The sequence below is a fragment of the Panthera leo genome, chromosome D3 (assembly GCF_018350215.1).
Source record: "Panthera leo isolate Ple1 chromosome D3, P.leo_Ple1_pat1.1, whole genome shotgun sequence".
NCBI classification, from domain to species: Eukaryota; Metazoa; Chordata; class Mammalia; order Carnivora; family Felidae; genus Panthera; species Panthera leo.
The window spans coordinates 7,619,308-7,641,003 of NC_056690.1; the positions used below are offsets into that span (position 1 = coordinate 7,619,308).

General features: G+C 45.1%; 1 protein-coding gene across 6 annotated transcripts in view; it reads right to left on the reverse strand.

Moving 5' to 3' along the window:
- The window catches only part of TMEM120B (transmembrane protein 120B), a 52,669-nt gene extending 35,424 nt beyond the window's left edge, over window positions 1-17,245 (reverse strand). For all 6 annotated transcript variants that reach the window (XR_006195174.1, XR_006195176.1, XR_006195173.1 and 3 more), the window contains exon 1: window positions 17,061-17,245. Coding sequence is in view for 1 of the 6 variants with exons in the window: in XM_042910224.1 (XP_042766158.1) it covers window positions 17,061-17,129 (69 nt within the window). In the remaining 5 variants the exon portion in view is untranslated. The remainder of the gene's footprint in view (window positions 1-17,060) is intronic.
- Window positions 17,246-21,696: the final 4,451 nt, after the last annotated feature.

Genomic DNA, 21,696 nt, shown 5'->3' on the forward strand with positions numbered 1-21,696 from the left:
TTGGGTTTCTGATCCTAGCAATGAAGAGAGTTCTTGCTAAGTCAACTAAAAGGACATACCTCTTCCCATAAAGCTAGCCCTCCCAGCTAGTGCCTCCCCAGGCACAGCCACTCCAATAAAGCCAGTATCTGGAAATAAACATTCAGGGCCATAAGGCCAGGGGAAATACAAGAGACTTCCCAGTGCAGGAAGAATGAACACAGTAACTTCTCCATCACACTGCCACAGGGCACCTCCCCCAACATTACACCCCAACATATGCAGAGAAACAACCCTTTCCCTCTAGAGTTCTGATAATCTAAGACAAACACCAACAATTTGGAGGAAACTATTAGGGACAGGGACCATGACACTAAAAAAACAATAACCCAATGAACATATTTAAAGCATCTGTTTTCTTGGGTGGTGGTGAAATGTATTTAGCAGAGGGAGAGAAAAAGGGGACAGTTAAAGGATGAGGCCAGAGCCCAAACTCTCACATCTGCCAAGTGGGGTCTCTAGACATGACAGTTAAGCCAGAAAATAAGGAAGAAGTGAAGGCAGTGAAGTGAACAAATAACAGTGAGGAACATCATCAAAGAACACTATGAGCAAGTCTCCCTTGGCCCTGAGATGAGAGGGTTTGTTCCCCCGAATTTACACAGTATCCTCAACCTCTCCTTCCTGGGCCCCCCAGGGAGGAAAATCATGCTATTTATTTAACTTTTTATTTTATTTTAAACATTTTCTTGTTTTTAATTTATTTTTTTGAGAGAGAGAGAGCACTCGAGCAGGAGAAGGGCAAAGAAAGAGGGAGAGAGAGGATTCCAAGCAGGCTCCACACTGACAGTACAGAACCCGACATGGGGCCCGCATCCACAAACTATGAGATCATGACCTGAGCTGAAACCAAGAGTCGGGCACTCAACGACTGAGTCACCCAGGTGCCCCTAACTTTTTACTTTAAAATAATTCCAAACTTGCTAAAGAACTGTAAGAAGAATAAAAAGAACTCCCCTGTACCCTTCACCCAGATTTACGGTTAGCATTATGCCATACGTATTTGCTTTATCGTGTGTGTGTGCGTTCTTCTATTTCAGGCATCAGTGAACTATAACCCACAGGCCAAATCCAGCCACCAGATTTTGTATGGACAGTAAGCTAGAATGATTTTTGCCTGGTTGAAAAAACTCAAAAGAAGAATGCTTCATGACACGTGAAAAGTATATGAAATTGAAATTTCACTATCCATAAATAAACTTTATTGGAGCACAGCCACACCCGTTCATTTACATATTGTCGTGGCTACTCTGGCGCTACATCAGCAGAGCGAGTTGTTGTGACACAGACCATATGGCCCGCCACAGCCTAGAATCCTCATTACCTAGCCTTTCTGCCAAAAAAGTTTGCCTACTCCTTTCTAAACCATTTGGGAGTTGACTGTAGACAACATGCTTCTTTACTCTTAAATACTTCAGTGCATATTTCCTAAGAACACGACATTCTCTTACACATTCACAGTACAATGATCAAATCATTGTATCTCGTTAGACTCCTTCAGTCTACAACAGCTCCTCAACTTTCCTTTGTCTTTCATGACATGGACATTTTAAAAGGGTTCAGTCCAGTTGTTTTGAAGAATGTCCCCCCATCTGAGTTTGTCAGGTATTTCCTCATGAATGGACTTTGGTTATGCATTTGGGACAGAAATGCCATTAGAGTGACTCTGTGTCCTCAGTGTCTCCTATCAGGAGGGACACAGTGTCTGTGATGTTAACTTTGATTGCCTGGGAAAGTCTCTGTCCACTGCTTTCTCCACTTACAGTGACCAGCTTCCTATCTGTAATGAACAAGTAATCTGTACAGAAGGAGGCTGTAATTTATTCATTTTTGAATTCCTCAGTGCCCAAACAGCCCTCTATGTTCAACTAATCTGCTAGTAACAAAGGAAACCCTCTAGGACTGGACAGGAAGGATGGGGGCAGAAATACCCCAAATAGAGTACACAGACTTTGAGAATGTGGGGCCTCTGGACCAAAAGTCCCCTGAAACACCAGCTGAGTCTCCTGGGAGATTAAGGGCCATGCTACCTCCTGGCTCTCTTTGGTGCTGGGTCCCACTACGGAAAGATAAGACCAAGACTGCAACATCAGCAGCCAGATGCTCACCAGGCCCTCCTGGGCTTAAATTAATATTTAATTTCAAGGTAAAACATGAAGACATTATCCTCGTTAAAAATTAAAACACTACAGCTACAGCTACAGTCAGCTATGAATATCCCCCATCCTGTCTTCTCCCCCTTCTCCAGGGGTAACTACTGTTACTAGTTTCTTCTAGACCTTTTTCTATGTATTCTTTCAGACTGCAGTCTATTTATGTATTTCTGTATTCTACATAGGCCTATTTCTATACATATGCACACAAATATATACACATATTTATGAAAAATACACGCTGTTGCAAAAATTAATTGTTCCTAATACTCATTCTCCTTTACTTCCTTTAGAAACAGGACCACACTGAGTTGTAGCTGGGCACGTAGCTGCTCAGTAACAGACATTTCCCAGCCTCCCTTGTGGCTGTGTGTAGCAGCAGGACTAAGAGCCAAAGGGATGCAGGTAGAAGTGACGTATACAAGTTCTGAACCACATTTTTATAAGGAGATGCTTGCCCTCCACTGTCCCTTTCCCTGGCTGGGATATGACGACAACAGGTGCAGTTACTTTGAAACCAGAAATGGAAGCCACATGTCAATGGCAAAGCCCAATGTCCCTTCCCCAGCCAAACCAACCTTGGGTGACCTCATGTGACAGAGCTTCCCACCTGTGATGGTTTTAAAACAGAATGCCCACCCTTTGGCACTCCTCACATAAAGAGGTGGGATCTCTGTTCCCTCCTCTTAAATACAAACAGGCTTGTGGCTGGTTTGACAGATAAAATATGGCAGGGGCAATATGACAATTTCTGAGAATACGTATGGAAGGCCATGTGGCTTCTGCCTTTTTTTGCTGGAACATCTGCTTTTAGAGCAAACAGTTCAACTACTCTGAGGCCACCATGTTGTATGGAAATCCTAACCACATAGAGAAGTCACATGTAGGCACTCTGAGCAATAGTCCCAACTAAGACAAAGGTTCTTGTCATTCCAGCTCAGGCATTTAGATGCATGGGTAAAGAAACCTCCAGATGATTCTAGCCACAGCCATGTAAGTTACTCCCAGCCATTCAAGTCTTCCCAGCTAAAGCCTCTGACATCACAGAGCACAGTCAAGCCACTCCATGGCCCTGTCTAAACTCCTGAGCCACAGAATCCATAAGCAAAATGTAATCACCGCTGTTTCATATAGCAACACAAAACTGAACACCACTTACCCTGGACCACACTCCCTTTGGACTGTTAGGTGAGAAAGAAGCTACCTCATTTAAGCCTTTTTTTTCCTTCTTCTAAATTTGGGGATCTCTTTGTTACAGCAGCATAGCTTAGACCCTAACACACATATTTTTGATTTTTAAAAATTTCATAAAAGTATCAGAATATAGATACAATTCTACAACTTTCTTTTCTCACTCCACAATATGTCTTGAAGCTCCACCAACATAAGAATATATGGATACACATACTTCATTCTTTTTACTGCTATGCTATGGATATGCTACAGTTTATTGAGCCACTCTCCTATTGCTGGATATGTAGGTCATTTCTAGTCTCTGCCTATAACCAACAATGCAACACTGAATAACATCTTTGCGCTGCCTCCCTGGGCATACACACAAGCATCTCTCTAGGGCAGAGAAGAAGGATTGCTGGGTCAGAGTGTACAGCCTTGGTTTTAGTTTTAATAGATCTTGGCAAACTGCCCACAGAGTGGCTCTACCAATTTACACTCCCATCCACAGTGTATGACAGTTGTCCACACCTCAACAACACTCAATGACATCTACTTTTCTTTTTTTTTTAATTTTTTTTTTCAACGTTTTTTATTTATTTTTGGGACAGAGAGAGACAGAGCATGAACAGGGGAGGGGCAGAGAGAGAGGGAGACACAGAATCGGAAACAGGCTCCAGGCTCCGAGCCATCAGCCCAGAGCCTGACGCGGGGCTCGAACTCACAGACCGCGAGATCGTGACCTGGCTGAAGTCGGACGCTTAACCGACTGCGCCACCCAGGCGCCCCTGACATCTACTTTTCTACAGGCACTTGTCTAAAGCTCTGCTGGTGATATTTTCTGCTCAATGCTATGGCATCAGACTGGGTAGGGATAGGAAGTCGGCGAGCCTTCCCACAATTTTGTCCCCAGGCATATGGAGTCACTCCTGCTCCCCTCTGGTTCTCTCTCTCTGTCTCTCTCTGCCATCAGCTAGAACCACTTCCCAGGGGAGATCCTATATTGGAGACCATACATCTGGTCTACTCTTGTCTCCAGCTCCAGGCTCAGGATTTGCCAGCTACGAGGAGGACAACATGGGGTGGGGGGAAGGGGAGGAGGGAGTCAGAAACAAGGCCCTTAGTGTGACATATGCTCCACTCCCAGGGCATTCCTCGCCCATGCTCAGACTCTGCTGATTCTACCCTCATGCCAGTCCCACAAGCAGCAGGAACATTTACCAATTCATCTCTTGGATCCTAATTTTCCTCCAGAAACCTGCCTCTTTCTCTCTTTAACTGCGGTAGAATATATATAATATTTACCACTTTAACCATTAAAATTTTTAAAAATTTTTTTGATTTATATAAGACACATCTTAAAAATTACCCTCTTAATTATTTTAAGTGTAGGGGTGCCTGGGTGGTTCAGCCGGTTAAGCTTCGGACTTCAGCTCAGGTCCGAAGTCGGGCTCACATCTCACAGTTTGTGGGTTTAAGCCCCATGTCAGGTTTTGTGCTGACAGCTGAGAGCCTAGAGCCTGCTTTGGATTCTGCGTCTCCCTCTCTCTCCCCTTTCCCCGCTCATGCTCTCTCCCAAAAATAAATTAAAATATTAAAAAAATTTTTTAATTAAAAAAAAACTATTAATTATTTTAAGTGTACAATTTGGTGGCATTAGATATGTTCACATCATTGGGCAGCTATCCCCACCATCCATCTCCAGAACTTTTTCATCATCCCCACTGAAACTCCAAACCCATCAAACAATAACTCCCATTTTCTATATCCCCAGACCCTGGCAACCACCATCCTACTTTCTCTATAAATTTGACTCTCCCTGGGGCGCCTGGGTGGCTCAGTCGGTTGGGCGTCCGACTTTGGCTCAGGTCACGATCTCGCAGTCTGTGAGTTCGAGCCCCGCGTCAGGCTCTGGGCTGATGGCTCAGAACCTGGAGCCTGCTTCTGATTCTGTGTCTCCCTCTCTCTCTGCCCCTCCCCCGTTCATGCTCTCTCTCTGTCTCAAAAATAAATAAATGTTAAAAATAAAAATAAAAAAAAATTTTGACTCTCCCAGGGGCGCCTGGGTGGCTCAGTTTGTTGGGCGTCCGACTTCGGCTCAGATCATGATCTCACAGTCCGTGAGTTCGAGCCCCACGTCAGGCTCTGTGCTGACAGCTCAGAGCCTGGAGCCCATTTCAGATTCTGGGTCTCCCTCTCTCTCTGCCCCTCCCCTGTTCGTGCTCTCTCTCTGTCTCAAAAATAACTAAACGTTAAAAATTAAAAAAAATTTGGGGGGCGCCTGGGTGGCTCAGTCAGTTGAGCGGCCGACTTCGGCTCAGGTCACGATCTCGCGGTCCGTGAGTTCGAGCCCCGTGTCCGGCTCTGTGCTGACAGCTCAGAGCCTGGAGCCTGTTTCAGATTCTGTGTCTCCCTCTCTCTCTGACCCTCCCCTGTTCGTGCTCTGTCTCTCTCTGTCTCAAAAATAAATAAAAGTTAAAAAAATAATAAAAATAAAAAATAAAAAAATAAAATAAATAAAATAAAAATTTTTTAATTAAAAAATAATAAATTTTACTCTCCCAGATACCTTAGATAAGTAGAACCATATATTGTCCTTAAAAAACAAACAAACAAACAAACAAACAAACAAACAAACAAACGGGTACCTGGGTGGCTCAGTCAGTTGAGCGTCTGACTTCAGCTCAGGTCATGATCTCGCAGTCCGTGGGTTCAAGCCCCGCGTCAGGCTCTGTGCTGACAGCTCAGAGCCTGGAGCCTGCTTTGGATTCTGCGTCTACCTCTCTCTCTGCCCCTAACCCACTCACATTTTGTCTCTGTCTCTCTCAAAAATAAATAAACATTAAAAAAAAAATTAAAAAAAAAAAAAGAACCGGATAAGTTTAACTGAATCATACATGTGGACCCTTCTAGTTCTTCATAATTTAGGTCTGACATCTCAGAAACACTTTGGGGGAAAAAATGCAGGGTTTTTTGGGGGATGGGGGAATACATGATTACATTTTTAAAAATTCCAGTTACTTAATATACAGTATTCTATTAGTTCAGGTGTACAATATAGTGATCCAACAATTCCATACATCACCCAGTGCCATCACAGGCGCACTACGTAATCCCCATCACCTATTTAACCCATCCCCTCACTCCCTTCCCCTCTGGCAACCATCAGTTTGTTCTCTAATAATTAAGAGTTTGTTTCTTGATTTCTCCTTTTTTCCCTTTGCTCATTTGTTTTGTTTCTTAAATTCTACATGAGTGAAAGCATACGGTATATTTCTTTGACAGACCTATTTCACTTAGCATTATACTCTCTAGCTCCATCCACATTGGTGCAAATGGCAACATTTCATTCTTTTATGGCTGAGTAATATTCCATTGTGTGTGTGTGTGCGCACGTGAGAGAGAGAGAGAGAGAGAGAGAGAGAGAAGGTATGCGCACGTGAGAGAGAGAGACAGAGAAGATATATATATATATATAGATATATATCTATATATCTATATATATATATAGATATATAGACATATAATAATGTTACTATGAACATGGGTATATAAGCATCTGTTTTGAGTCCCTGTTTTCAATTCTTTTGGGTATATACCCAGAAGTGGGTTTGCTAGACCAAATAGTAATTCATTTAATATATTTTTTAGGAACTACCATACCATTTTCCACAGCAGCTACACCATTTCCTAACAGCTATCTCTTGATGCATTGTCCACAGAGTGGTTCTGGGAGGTCAGATGGTGGGATGTAACTCTTGTCCTCCCTTGGAATCCCTGGCTGTCCTCTGCACCTGTCTCCAGAAGACCCTCAATTAAACCTGTGCTTTCAGATGCTTTTTCCAGGAGCAAGATGAACCACAATGCAGCAATCCAATCTCCAAACCTGCCTTTCATCCAGTCAACCCTGAACCTGTGGCCTCAAATAGAACTGGTCACCATATGGAAGCTTTCTGTTGTTTTTGCCAACTACGCAGCTATTCCCCTTCTGGTTAATGTCTCCACAGTTTCTTTGGAGATCTATCCCTCCCCCACACTCAGTTATTGAAATGTGACTAGGAATGAGGTTGAACCTGTCCCAGGTTTCAGGGCATATGACCCAGGCTGGCCAATCAGAACATTAGCCTCCTGACCCAAGCAGGCTGATTCAGAGACAGGCATTCAAAACCAGCAAAACTCAGTTGGGGGGGTGGGGGGGGGGGGTGGGATTTCATAAGAACTGCTGAACAAGAGTTCTTCCTCCACTAGTTTGAAGGAAGAAGAGCTCATTTGAGCCCAGAGCGAATGGGGCCGTCTTGCTTCAGCACGGATCCAACTGATGGGAAAACAGGGCAGAGAGGTAGAAGAAGGCTGAGCCCCAAGGGTTCATTTATTTGAGCCCCTAGATGGTCAGTTTACCTTTGACCTCCCAATTACATATGCAAACAAATGGTGTTTTAGTCTGTTTAGCTTTGCCAGTTTGAATTGAATGTCTTCATTTCAGAAGCAAATGTCAGAATCTAGATTAAAATGCCTAAGAACAGGGGCATCTGGGTGGTTCAGTCCGTTAAGTATATAAGACTCTTGATTTCAGCTCAGGTTGTGATCTCACAAGGTTTGGGAGTTCGAGCCGTGCACTGGGCTCTGTGCTGATGGCACAGAGCCTGCTTGGGATTCTCTCCTTTTCCTTCTCTCTCTGCCCCTCCCCTGCTCGTCTGCTCATGTTCTCTCTCTCTCGCTCTCTCTCGCTCTCTCTCGCTCTCTCTCTCTCTCTCTCTCTCACACACACACACACACACACACACACACACACACACACTAAATAAACAAACAAAAATGCATAAGAACAGAGTTTTCCTTCTGGGCAAAGTTAACCATACAAGGTAAGAAGAGAAGCCACAAATCTCGGACTCAGGATTACCAGCCTCTTGCCCTGGGCACTATCATCATCCTAAAGATGCTAAAAACAAGACCCGGAGCCTCATTGAATGAATCCTTCATCAAGCCAGTAACTAAATGGGCACCTAAAAATGCAGATCTCTGGACAGTCAAATTGCGTGTTTTTCTACCAAACCAAGAATTTGGTAGAAACAGATAAACCATCCTTTTTTAACAACTTTACTGAAGTATGATTCACATATCATAAAACTCACTCATTTTACATGTACAATTCAGTGATTTTTATACATTTACCAAGTTATGCAACTATCATCACATCCAGCTTGAGGACATTTCCACCACCCAGTAAGATCCCTCATGTCTATGACAGCAGTCACTCCCCAATGGCAACCACTAACCCACCTTCTGTCCCTACAGATTTGTCTCTTCTGGATATTTCATATAAATGGAATCATACAATATGTGGTCTTGTGTCTGGCTTCTTTTACTCAGCATCACGTTTTTGAGGTTTATTTACATTGTAGCACACACAAGTATCTCTGTCTCATTACGTTACTGCTTCTATGAAAGACCTCTGTTAGTAAAGTAATGGCTTTCTTTTTTCCATAAAAGTGAAATTCCTCCTCGGATTTCTTTTGGTTAGCGAAAACAGGTACTAATGGAAGTCTGTCGTAAAAGCAAAGTGGTGTAACTCAAACTTTCAGAAAACAAGGGATACTCTCTGCTTTATGCCAGTTTGGCTTATGAAAGGTTTCGCAGGATGGTTGTACTTATGGACAGTAGGCAGAAGCACGTATTACTGTTTCTATTGCTACTTAACAATAAAAATTTGGTACAGATGCACCACATTTTGTTTATCCATTCACCTGTCATTGGACATTTCGGTTATTTCCACTCTTTTGCCATTATAAATAATACTTCCATGAATATGTACAAATCTTTCTGCAAAGACAGATTTTCATTTTTCTTGGGTAGATACCCAGGAATGGAATTGCTGGTCATATGGTAAATATATGTTTAACTTCTAAAGAAAATGACAAACTGCCAAATCACTATTTTTGTTTCTAAACTTGGCTGCAGTGGATTGGAACAGGGGAAACACCAAACACTGTGAGTCCGCTCTCAGCATAGGGTGCAGGGAGTACCAGCTTATTAAATGTGATTGACTCCCACATCAAGTTGAGACCTCTAAAAATAACCCAGAATGCTGGGGGCACCAAAGCAGACAAGCAGCTGCAGAAGAAAGTACTCCATTTGGGAGTACAAAGCAAACCCCCACCCCCTAACTGTCTAGTTCAAGGCCAAAGAAAAGAAACACATTTGACAGACTATCCAAGGATGGAGCTTTAAAGGAGAAAAAAGAGAATAATTATAAGCAAACATTGCCAGTAAAGAATCAAATGCTAACTATATAAATTTAATCAAAATATCTAAAAGAGAAAACACAAGCATAGTACAATAATCGATTCAGCAGGAAATAATATTTGCATGGTCATGATCATGTAAGTGACTGACAGTGAACCTATAGAGCTGTTTTTCCTTTTTTTTTTTTTTTTTTAAGTTTTATTTATTTAATCTTTACACCCAACGTGGGGCTTGAACTCACAGCCCTGATATCAAAAATTGTATGCTCTTCTGAATGAGTCAGTCAGGCACCCCAGAGCTGCTTTTCTTTATAAGCCTTTTGGTACTGTTGGGTTACTTTTTGGTCTCCTGCTTATTTACTATGAAATATTTCAGGCATACAAAAAAAGAAAGAAAATCATATAATTAGTGAAAAATAAACATGAACACCCATATTCTCACCCCCAGTTTAAGAAATAATAGTTGGGGGAGGGGCACCTGGGTGGCTCAGTTGGTTAAGCAGCCAACTTCACCTCAGGTCATGATTTCATGGTTTTTGGGTTCAAGCCCCACATTGGGCTCTGTGCTGACAGCTCTAAGCCTGCTTCAGATCCCATGTCTCTCACTCTCTCTCTTCCCTCCCCCCACTCACACACTCTTTCTGTCAAAAATAAATGAATAGGGGTGCCTGGGTGGCATAGTTAAGCATCCGACTTCGGCTCAGGTCATGATCTCACAGCCTGTGTGTGAGTCCAAGCCCCGCATCGGGTTCTGTGCCGACAGCTCGGAGCCTGGAACCTACTTCAGATTCTGTCTCCCTCTTAATCTGCCCCTCCCCTGCTCATGTTCGCGCTCTCTCTCTCTCTCTCTCTCAAAAATAAATAAACATTAAAAAATTTTTTTAAATAAATGAATAAACATTAAAAAGAAAAAAAAGACAGAAATAATAGTTGGGGCACCCGGGTGACTCAGTTGGTTAAGCATCTGATTTTGGCTCAGATCATGATCTCACCATGGCTTGTGAGTTTGACTGCCTTGTCGGGCTCTCTGCTGTCAGATCCCCTGTCCCCCTCTCTCTGCCCCTCCCTCCCTCAAAAATAAACATTAGCAAAAGGAAATAATAGTGCAAGAGAGTTAAAAGCACCTATGTATACTTTCTATATGGTATCCCTATCCTCTGCCCCCAAAGAGGGGGACCCCTCTGCTGGTTATTCCTGCCCCCATGCCCACCCCAGATCAATCCTGTCTTTCTCTGTGCCCTACGAGGCTGACCCCTACGGACTGCATCTCCCAGACTCCCTTGCCCTGCCTCCTACTTGGGTTTAGCCAATGGATGCACAGTGGGAGGAGAGAGAAACTGGGGTATTTATTCCTTCTGCCTCCTTTCTGCTTTACTGCAGCCTTCAACCATCACAGCTCCTATCCTGCAGCATCTCTTCCCCAGCAACAGACTTTGGCCAAGCTCTGGTGATGGTCCCCCCTTCCCTCTGCCCCTTTAGAACAGGACTGGCCCCAGCTCTAGGGGCCTCACTCTTAAACCACCACACCTCTGTAAACAGCCCCTTCCTTAAACTTCTTTCAGTGACATCCTTCAGGGAGAGTCATTTGCTTCTCACCAGCCCCCCTCCCCCAATCTCCACCCTACTGAATCTGGCCCATATCACTCCCTTGTACTATATATATATGTATCAGCAAGCAATACATGGTATTGTTCTGAATGCTTTTTAACTTTATCATACACGTCATACTATATGTACGTCTCTGCAACTTTCCATTCAATGTTGCTCTTCTTTTAAAAACATTTATCCCTGTTGACACATGTAGTTCCAGTTTATTCATTCTGCTCATTGCACCTTACTCTATGGATGTTCAGTGGAATAATCCATTCTGAAGAACATTTAGGTTTCCAGCGTTTAGCTGTTATAAACAAGTTTTCTGAGAATTCTTGTACATCTCTATTTGAATTTTTAACTTGGTGGATATGTATTGCTTCTAAACATGTAGAATGGATTAAAAGAGAGAGAGAGAAGCACTAACATTGGCTCTATGAGCTGGAATGCCTATACCTTCTTTCCTACACAGTAATTACCATCCTTTTATACCACGTACAGGAGACAAACAAGCGAGTTTCCATTGGAGGCGTAGGCAATCTGCTGCCTTTCCTGTTCTCTGAGGCCCCAAGCTCTGCCCCAGTGGGAAGATGAGGTTAATGACTCCAAGTCCCAGCATGGTTGTGAAACATCTGGAAATGCCTGATTAACACAGCGTGGCTGAATCGTAAGATCCAGAACTGGGAAGTCACAGCCCAAGCCAGCATTTATTGCAAGAACTGCCAGCAATGGAACCTCATGGCATTTTCAGATAGAGCTCCGGCCCGGGAGCATTGCGAGTTGGTGGGCAACCCAGTACATTGCAACAGAGCCACGGCCACCACCGAAATGTGGTGCCTGATAGCTGTGCTTCTCTCTAGTGGTAAGCTTTTGAGAGATTACTTTCATATGGTTTTCTTTCCAAGGAATCCAGTTCAAATAAAGATTTCTGGATGCTGAGTATACCTACCTAAGACTCATCACCATGAAAACAGTAAGGATGGCAAGATGACTTCACCTACACTGTGTCAATTCTATACTGGAAAATATTCCAAGTCACATGCCAGGATGTCACATGGCAGGATTGATTAGTGATGTCTGATACAGGAGCAGTAAGTGAGGGTCCTAGACATGTGTGTCAGACGTTTGGGAGTCCGGAGAGCCTAACTCTTCATATCCAGAGTCTGCCACTTCTTAGCTAAGTTATGTAATCTCTTTGTACCTCAGTTTCCTCAGCTGTGAAAGGGTTAGGAGATGAGATATATGTAGGGTGCCCAGGTGGCTTGGTCAGTTAAGTGTCCAACTTTGGCTCAGGTCATGATCTCATGGTCTGTGAGTTTGAGCCCCACATTGGGCTCTACAATAACAGTGCGGAGCCTACTTGGGATTCTCACTCTCTCCCTCTCTCTTTGCCCCTCCCCCATTTGTGCTCTCTAAATAAATAAATAAACTTTAAAAAAAAAAAGCAGGTATATGTAACAGGCCATGTACTGTTTTTTAAAAATCAGTTTTATTGAGGTATAATTTACATATCAATTCATCAATTTTCAGTTATACAACTCAGTGAATTCTGGCAAATATATACAATTGTGTAAACACCACCACAATCAGGACATAAACCAAAGGTTCATAAACTTTGCTGGTTCACCACGCTCTTGATGTCTCAGTAAACTTTTCACAGTCCTCAGGCCAAATAATTGAAAAGTATTTATGCCCTAACAACTTAGTAGCCTTTTGGGGAAAAAAGAATACTCAGAAACTGACAAATCTTTTTTATTTCATTCTGAAATAACCAAAATTATTTACTAATGGAATGTGTGTGCCTATTGTGCTCTGCACAAATTCTTAACCCTTGGAATTGGATTGGACACTCTCACCCTCATTTTGTGTTCCACATTGATTTTCACATAATACTTGATTTTAATCACAGACCGCTAAAAACCTAACTACACAAAGATATGACATCATCAATAAGAATGTAGCATGGGGCACCTGGGTGGCTCAGTCGGTTGAGCATCTGACTTCGGCTCATGACTTCATGATCTCACAGTTTGTGAGTTCAAGCCCCGTGTCGGGCTCTGGGCTGACAGCTTGGAGCCTAGAGCCTGCTTCAGATTCTGTGTCTCCCTCTCTCTCTGCCCCTCCCCAGCTTGCACTCTGTCTCTCTCTCTCTCTCTCAAAAATAAATAAACATTAAAAAAAATTAAAAAATAAATAAGAATATAGTGTGATTTAACGTGCAGGTAGGAACTATCCCAAGTTAGTTTAAGCGGTATATGACAGATGTCACTGTGTTTCCCTTAAAGATTTAAATTATCTTGGGGGGACTGGGTGGCTCAGTCGATTAAACCTCTGACTTCGGCTCAGGGCATGATCGCACAGTTTGTGAGTTCAAGCCCCGCATTGGGCTCTATGCTGACAGCTCAGAGCCTGGAGCCTACTTTGGATTCTCTGTCTCTCTCTTTCTCTGCCCCTTCCCTGCTCATGCTCTCTCTCTCAAAAATAACAACAACAACAACAGTTAAAAAAAAAAGAGTATAGACTCTGATATTCAGCAGCCTGGGTTTGAATCCTGACTCCAGTACTTATAAGACATGTGACTTTGGGTATATGATTTTCCCTCTGTAAAATGGGATAAAAGGATCTACTTCATAGGGCTTTGATAAAATAATACTGGCCTTTTTGCATCTATCCCGTCTCTCTCATGTCTATTCTATACACAGCAGCCAGAGGGATGCCCATTTCATTGGTAGGAAAAAAACAAAAATCTTTACAGTGGCCTACCAGGCCCCTGTATTTCTGTGAGGTCAGGTTTAGGGAGAGGCCTCTTCAGGCTACCTCCTTCCTGGACGGGGAAGGATGGGGTCAGGTTTCCAGTGATGCAAGGCAGGAAATGCTTATTAAATCACCTGCCATGGTGTCTGTAAGTGACCTTCTGTGGTCACACCACAGGCCACAGGGCCAAACGAGTTGGTCTCAGACCAATGCTCAATTCACCAGCATAGCTGAAACCCTAACGAGCCAAACCAAAAACAAAGTCCCCATAACCACTTGACCTTGCCCCTGAGTCTAGTGAGGCCCTGGCAGAGGCAAATCACAGTCAAAAGAAAACAGATCCTTTCCTCTAGAAAGTCCCAGAGATGATAACTTTTTTTTTTAGTGGGGGAGGGGGAATTCCAAAGACCTTTCAAATCCTCTGGGGTCTGACAATTAGGTTTCCTCTTTCCTCCCTTCATTTGAAAAAGGTAAGGAGAGGTGAAACACAGAAACTTTAGCTATGACCCCAAGAAAGACAGAATCAAAGAGACACAAACATGAAACCCCAAAATCCCAGATTCTAAGGCAAATATAGGAAAATTAAGATAGAAAGGAATTTTCTAGTAAAAAAAAAAAAAATCTATATATCCATATATCTCCTTCCTTTCTAGTTCCAAACTGTCCACCTGACTACCTGTTGTGACCTCCTTTTTCCCCAATAAATGTCTCATATCTGAGGGTCTGTCCAGCATATACACAATGACAATATACACCCTACTTACTTTTTTAAAAATGCGTTCTCCTTTATCATTTTTTTTTTAATGTTTATTTATTTTTGAGAGAGAGAGAGACAGAGCGCAAGCAGGGGCAGAGAGAGAGGGAGACACTGAATCCGAAGCAGGCTTCAGGTTCCAAGCTGTCAGCACAGAGCCCAACGCAGGGCTCGAAACCATGAACTGAGATAAAGTGACCTGAACCGAAGCTGGATGCCCAACCGACCGAGCCACCCAGGCGCCCCTATACCCTACTTACTATCCTCAAATCCCATTGACTTCCAGCTCAGGAGTTCAAAGCTCTCGCATTCATTATGGGGGATGTGGAGGTGAAGAGAGAGAGAGGGACTCCCAGCACACTGATAGACATCGGAACTAAGCATTTAAAGTACTAAGTTCTAGTGTCAGCTTTACCACTAAAAGAGCTGTGTGACCCCAGTTGAGTCCATTAGCATTCCCAAGCTTCAGCTTCCTCATCTATGAACTGAAGTTATAGACAGTGCTTTTGCTCTATGACCTTGACCCATGCTGCTGGGGACTTGGTGGCTTTCCATCCATCACTGACCTCTGACCCAGCAGTGGTCCACCAAAGCCTGAAGCCAGCAAGGTCCCTCTTCCCCAAAGGCTCCGTCGATTCCAATTCCTCCACTGCTGAAGAACTGAGTAGGTGACATCACAGTTTCCCCTTATACAACCCTTGCTGTGCACCACGGGACAAAATCCAGAATCCCCAACTGCTCTCTGTCTCTCACACAACTGAACCCCAACGATACCAAGTAAGAACACAACAACAAATCAAACGTCTCCTTTGCAAGCTCTGCCTGCCAAGACTAGTTATCTAATTGCTGTTGATTGCATTAATTGCATGGCTCTGAAGTGTTGAGACAACTCCGTGTAGTGTAAGGCAGGGCAAGGGAAAGGAATTCATGAACAAAACGGTACAGTAAAACTCTTCTCCTACTCCAGACCCTAACGCCCCTTCCATGGCTCCAAGGATGAATGTGACTTGAGAGCCCAGTAGGACAAAGTATTAAGAAGCAGCTGAATCTTCTCGATGGGACAGGAGCTAGAAGGATCCACTGGGAACTGGGTGGGCCCCAAGCCCTGGACTTAAGGGGAGGGCACCACCCCACACATGATGCACAGGCCAAGAACAGCATACTGGTTCTGGATACCCTATCCTCTGCTCATGCCTGAAACGGAGGCCCCCCCACCCCCACCCCTCACCTTCCTGCTCAGTCTCTTCAGGACCCTCCTCTTTAAACATTGGGGCCTACTGCCACATGTCTAGAAGACCCATCACAGACAATCTCCTCTTCCCTCCTCTAGACACTATAAGAGGCCAACCAACTGCAGACAAGAGCTACATGGACAGGGAAAATGTCATTGCTCCAGAATAGGAAGAAGTGGGGTGGGGCTGTGCAATGATTTCAGGCAAACAGAGCCCAACTCCAGAGAAGTACCTGGAGAGGAAAAAGCCCCATCTCCAAAAATGATCCAGGAGTCCCTCTCGGCCAACCCCAAGGTTTCAAAGGAGGTGTCTCTAGTCACCTCAGTAGGTAGCTGAGACCTCTCTGAACCTCCTTTGGATTAACTCCTCCGGCCAGGCTCCCACAGGGGCAATACCATTCTCTCAAGAGGCCTTGCTTACATCTGCCCTCACCCCACCCTGGGTAAGGTTCTGGGCCAGATGGGGGAGGGCGGGGAGCAGCCTCTATCACCGAGGGAGGCAACCCAGCTGTCAGAACTGACAGATGTCATCCAGAACGCCAAACTCAGCCTGCAGCAGCGGCAGAGAGGAGGGCACAGACACCAGAGCCCCAAAGATGCTGAGCGAGGGTCCCCAATCCCCGAGCAAAGCCTAGGGGTTCAAGGTGAACGGCTCCCAAGCACATCTCTTAAAATGTAGTTGCAGAAGAGAGAGCTGCCCCACCAGAATAGGAGTTGAGCTGCCGAGAGTGGGGTTAGGAGAGACCCCTGCGGAGGTGGGGGCTGGGCTGTTCTCCCAGCACATATCTGTGCCCACAGGCTTCCCTTACATGACACACCTGGAACTTCCCCTCAGAGACCACAGACCAACTTTCTGCAGAGGAGGAGGTGCGCGGGAGCAAAGAGCCGGTGCGAAGGCGGGATAATGGGGGGCTACGACAGGGCGCCCCAAGTGGGTGAAGAATTGAAGTGCTGGAAGATAGGAGGATGCTGGCCCACGCGGACGACCAACTCCCAGGGCCTAGCCAGGGGCACCCCCCCACCCCCGACCCTGACGGGCCCCACCGCCCCGGCTGGGGAAGCAGGAAGGGAAAGGCACTGCACCGCAGGTAGCAGAGCTGCCCAACCAGGTGGCCCGGCCCTACCTGCAGTTCCTGAAATTCTCCCTCCAGCTCGTGCCACTCGCGCTCGCAACGTTCCAGCTGGCCGGACATGGTGCGGCGGTGCGAGGCGGCGGCGGCGGCTCCCGCAGCGTGGCGCCACTGGCCGCCAGCACCACAGCCCGTCCGCTCGCCGGCCGCCTTCGGAGACACCAGCTGTTCCTGCGCAGCCGGAGCCACGCGCGCACCTGACGTCACAGCCCCCGCCCCGGGGGCCGCCCCACCCCCTCGCCGGGGAGGCAGGCCCCGCGCATGCGCACGCACCTCCCCCCGGCTCCGCCCCCGCGCGCCGGCCCGGGGACCGCTGTAGTTCTGCAGGTCTTGGCGGGTCTGTTGCTGCCCTCTTGAGAGTGCTTATGCTTTTCCAGAATCTCTCCTAGTTGGGCTAGGGGCTAGGGGCTAGGGAACTTGTCCTCAAACTGCATTTGCCGAACTTATTTTACTTAGATTGTGTTTATTTGGGGTGTCTGAGTCGGGAGGGAGGAAGATTTTGGGGAGGTGAAAGCTCACCACCTCTTGGCATTGCCTGACCGGAGCCAAAGCCAACGGCCCAGAATGCTAGAACTGACATTGACCATCCAGCAAGGTCGCCAGGCAAGGCCGAGGAGGGCCCCGTTGTCTCACGGTGTCGTTATTTACTGCAACTAATTCATCCTAGATTCCTGCCCTCTAAGACTCTAGGTGACTCTTTTGACAGCTGTTTCTGTCGCTCAAATGACACAATTGCATCCCCTCCCCTTCATGGTCCTACAAGATCTATCCCTGCCTAACTTCCCAGTCACATCTCCTATCTCACCTCCCTGGATCAGTACTTCCCAGCCAGTTTTTTCTCTTCCTGCCCTTGCATGGAACATTCCCTCTAAACCTTCACATGGTTGCCTTTTTCTCATCATTCAAGCCTTAATTCAATGACACCTGTATTAATTTCCTAGGGCTGCGGCAGCACGTGGCTGACTCAATCCATACAGCATGCAACTCTTGATCTCAGGGTTATGAGTTCAAGCCCCACACTGATCACCCAGCCTACTTAAATTACAAAAGAAAAAAGAAAAAAAATTCAGGGCACCTGGGTAGCTTAGCCTGCTAAGCGTTGGACTCTTAATTTCAGCTCGGGTCATTATCTCACGGTTCATGGTATCTAGCCCATAGACAGGCTCCCCACTGTCAGTGCAGAGCCTGCTTGGGATTCTCTCTCCCTCTCTGCCCCTCCCCACTCACTCTTGCTCTCAAAATAAATAAATATTTTTTAAAAAAATTCCTAGGGCTGCCTTTTACCACAAATTGCACTGTTTAGATACCACAAACTGAGTGGCTTAAACAATAGAAATCTATTCTCTCACAGTTCTGGAGGCTAGAAGTATGAAATCAAGGTGTCAGCAAAGACATGCTCCAACCCTGTGTAAAATCTTTCCTTACTTCTTCCTGGCTTGTGGTGGCACTCCGTCCTTAGCATTCCTTGCCTTGTAGTTCATCCCTCCATTCTCTGCCTCTGTCATTACGTGACCTTCCCTGCGTGTCCTCTCCTAAGGACACCATTTTTTAAAAATACATATTTTTGAGAGACAGCGTGCCAGTGGGGGAGGGACAGAGAGAGAGGGAGAGGGAGAATCCCAAACTCTGCTGATAGCTCAGAGCCGGACACGGGGCTCAACCTCACAAATCGTGAGATCATGACCTGAACCCAAATCACGAGTCAGATGCTCAATGAACTGAGCCACCCAGGTGCCCCTCTAAAGGACACCAATCTTATTAGGTTCAAGGGTCCATCCCACTCCAGAATGACTTCATCTAAGCTTAACTAATTACATCTGCAAAGACCATTTCCAAATAAGATCACATTCTGAGGTAGTGGGTATTAGAACTTCAGCATATCTTTCTGGAGGATACAATTTAAACTGTAACAACACCTCTGAAAAAAAGACCTTTCCTGAATATCCAGAGCTTCATGCCTCCTCCCAGTGATTCATATGTCACCTGTCTTATTTCCTTCATAAAAGTGTTTGTCTCCATGTTGGTTGTATGTATCCCTCCGTGGGTATATAATCTGCACGAGATCTCAGGGATTGCGTCTTTGTCTTGGTCATCATCGTATTCCCAGAGCTTGGCACATAGTAGGCCCTTACTAAATATCCGCTGAAGGAATAAACATGAAAGATGCAAAGCCTCTCAACTTTTGGGGTTCAGAGACCACTCTAAGAATTCTGAATGGGAAATATACACATAAACACATAGAGAATATTTGGAATTCTTTTTTTTAATGTGTATTTATTTTTTTAGAGAGACAGAATGCAAGCAGAAGAGGAGCAGAGAGAGGAGACACATAATCCAAAGCAGGCTCCAGGCTCTGAGCTGTCAGCACAGAGCCCCACACGGGGCTCAAACTTACAAACCAGGAAATCGTGACCTGAGCCAAAGTCAGACGCTTAACCCACTGAGCTACCCAGGTGCCTCCAAATGTTTGGAATTCTTAACTAAGGCCTGAAGAAGAGTGTGACTTAAGATTCCCAGATAATTAGTGATGGACTTTGAATTATATTCTCATCCTTGAGGGTTGGAACTTCAATATATCTTTGGGAGCCACAATTCAATTCATAACAACGCCTCTCAATAAAGGTGAAACAAGTCTTGTTCGTGTGCCTGGTTATTATTGACTGGGCTGATTATGAATAAAACCACTATAAACATTTATGTAATTTTTTTAATTAAGAAAAAGATGATTTTACATTAAAATCAAAACTTTTAAATTTAATTTAATCTTTTAGAGTAATCTCTACGCCCAACATGGGGCTTAAATTTACAACCCCAAGATCAAGAGTCGCAGACTCTACTGACTGAACCAGTCAAGCACCCCTAAAATCCTAACTTTTATTTTGAAAAATGGGAAAATCTGGCCATTCCAGATGGGCTCACATTCCTGCATGGTAATGGGCTGGAACAGAATAAAGATATCCCCTTCACAATGGGCTAGCCAGTGGCCACAGTCCTCACCATGCTCAACTATATTGCCCTGACTACTTCACGTATTTTTGTAAACTGTAGTCCTCAGACATTTGAATTTGAGACTCCTGATATAATATGTCATGAGGATTGCAAAACCATATAAATCACTTAAATGGTGAAAAAAAAAAAAAAAACGGAAAAAGGTTTATTTAATTGGGATTAGTGGAATCAAAAAGGAAACATAGGGCCTTGAAGGATGAGTAAAGTGTCACCAAGCAGAGAATTGGGGAAGATGCCCTTTCACTTCTGCTTGCAGCGACCCAATCCAAGCAGGTCCACCTGCCCCAGGCTGCCTGTGGGCAGGAGAGGCTGGCTCTGCCCGCCAGGGAATCTGGGCAGGTGCACCTTATCTGCAGGCTGGCCAGCGGTCAGGCTGCAAATCTAAGTGACTGTTTTCTCTGTGGGGTCAGGACTCAGAATGCATTATTCATGAGCCCTTTTGTAGATGGCAGGGGGCTGGCCACCCCAATCGGTGTAGCCAGTGGGTGCCAGAAGTATCAGATCTTACCCGACTGCCACTCTGTCCTGGTTCCTACCCAAAGTGCTTTCAGATTCACTTGTCAGCTGCTTGGAATTGGATCTGGCTCTACTTATGGACTTTGATCATGAGGGGTGAGAAAGTGTGTTATCCTCCTCATCCCTGCCCACGCCACCAAGGGGAAATCTCTCCTATTTGTTCTCTTTAAGACACTCTACTTAGGAACCTGTCAATCTGAGACGTTGTACAACCAGCTGGGAAGAGTCATAAAAGTAGCAAACACAGGGGTACCTGGGTGGCTCAGTCGGTTAAGCGTCCGACTTTGGCTCGGGTCATGATCTCGCAGTTTGTGAGTTCAAGCCCCGCATCGGGCTCTGTGCTGACGGCTCGGAGCCTGGAGCCTGCTTTGGATTCTGTGCCTCCTCCTCTCTCTGCCCCTCCCCTGCTCATGCTCTGTCTCTCTCTGTCTCTCAATGATAAATATATGTTAAAAAAAAAAAGAAGAGGAAGTGTTTATTTTTTTTAATTTTTTTAAATGTTTTATTTATTTTTGAGACAGAGAGAGACAGAGCATGAACAGGGGAGGGGCAGAGAGAAAGGGAGACACAGAATCCAAAGCAGGCTCCAGGCTCTGAGCCGTCAGCACAGAGCCCGATGAGGGGCTCGAACTCACAAACCGTGAGATCATGACCTGAGCCGAAGTCGGACGCTTAACCGACTGAGCCACCCAGGAGCCCCGAAGAGGAAGTGTTTAAAAAAAAAAAAAAGGAGCAAACGCATAGAAAGCACTATGTGTCTAGTGCTCTTGTATACACTTTATGTATATGCCTTAATGCATTAAGTCTTCACAACAGCTTGAGGAAGGACCTCTATTCTCCCTGTTTGACAGGTGAATATTCTAAGGCATAGTTTCTCCAACTTAAAAAAAAAAAGGTTATTTATTTTGAGAGAGAGAGAGAATTCATGAGTGGGGGAAGGACAGAGAGAGAGAGAGAGAGAGAGAGAGAGAGAGAATCCCAAGCAGTCTCCATGATGTCAGCATACAGCAAATTCAGGGCTTCATCTCAGGAACCATGAGATCATGACCTGAGCCGAAACCAAGAGTCAGATGTTTGACTGAGACACACAGGCACCCCAGTTTCT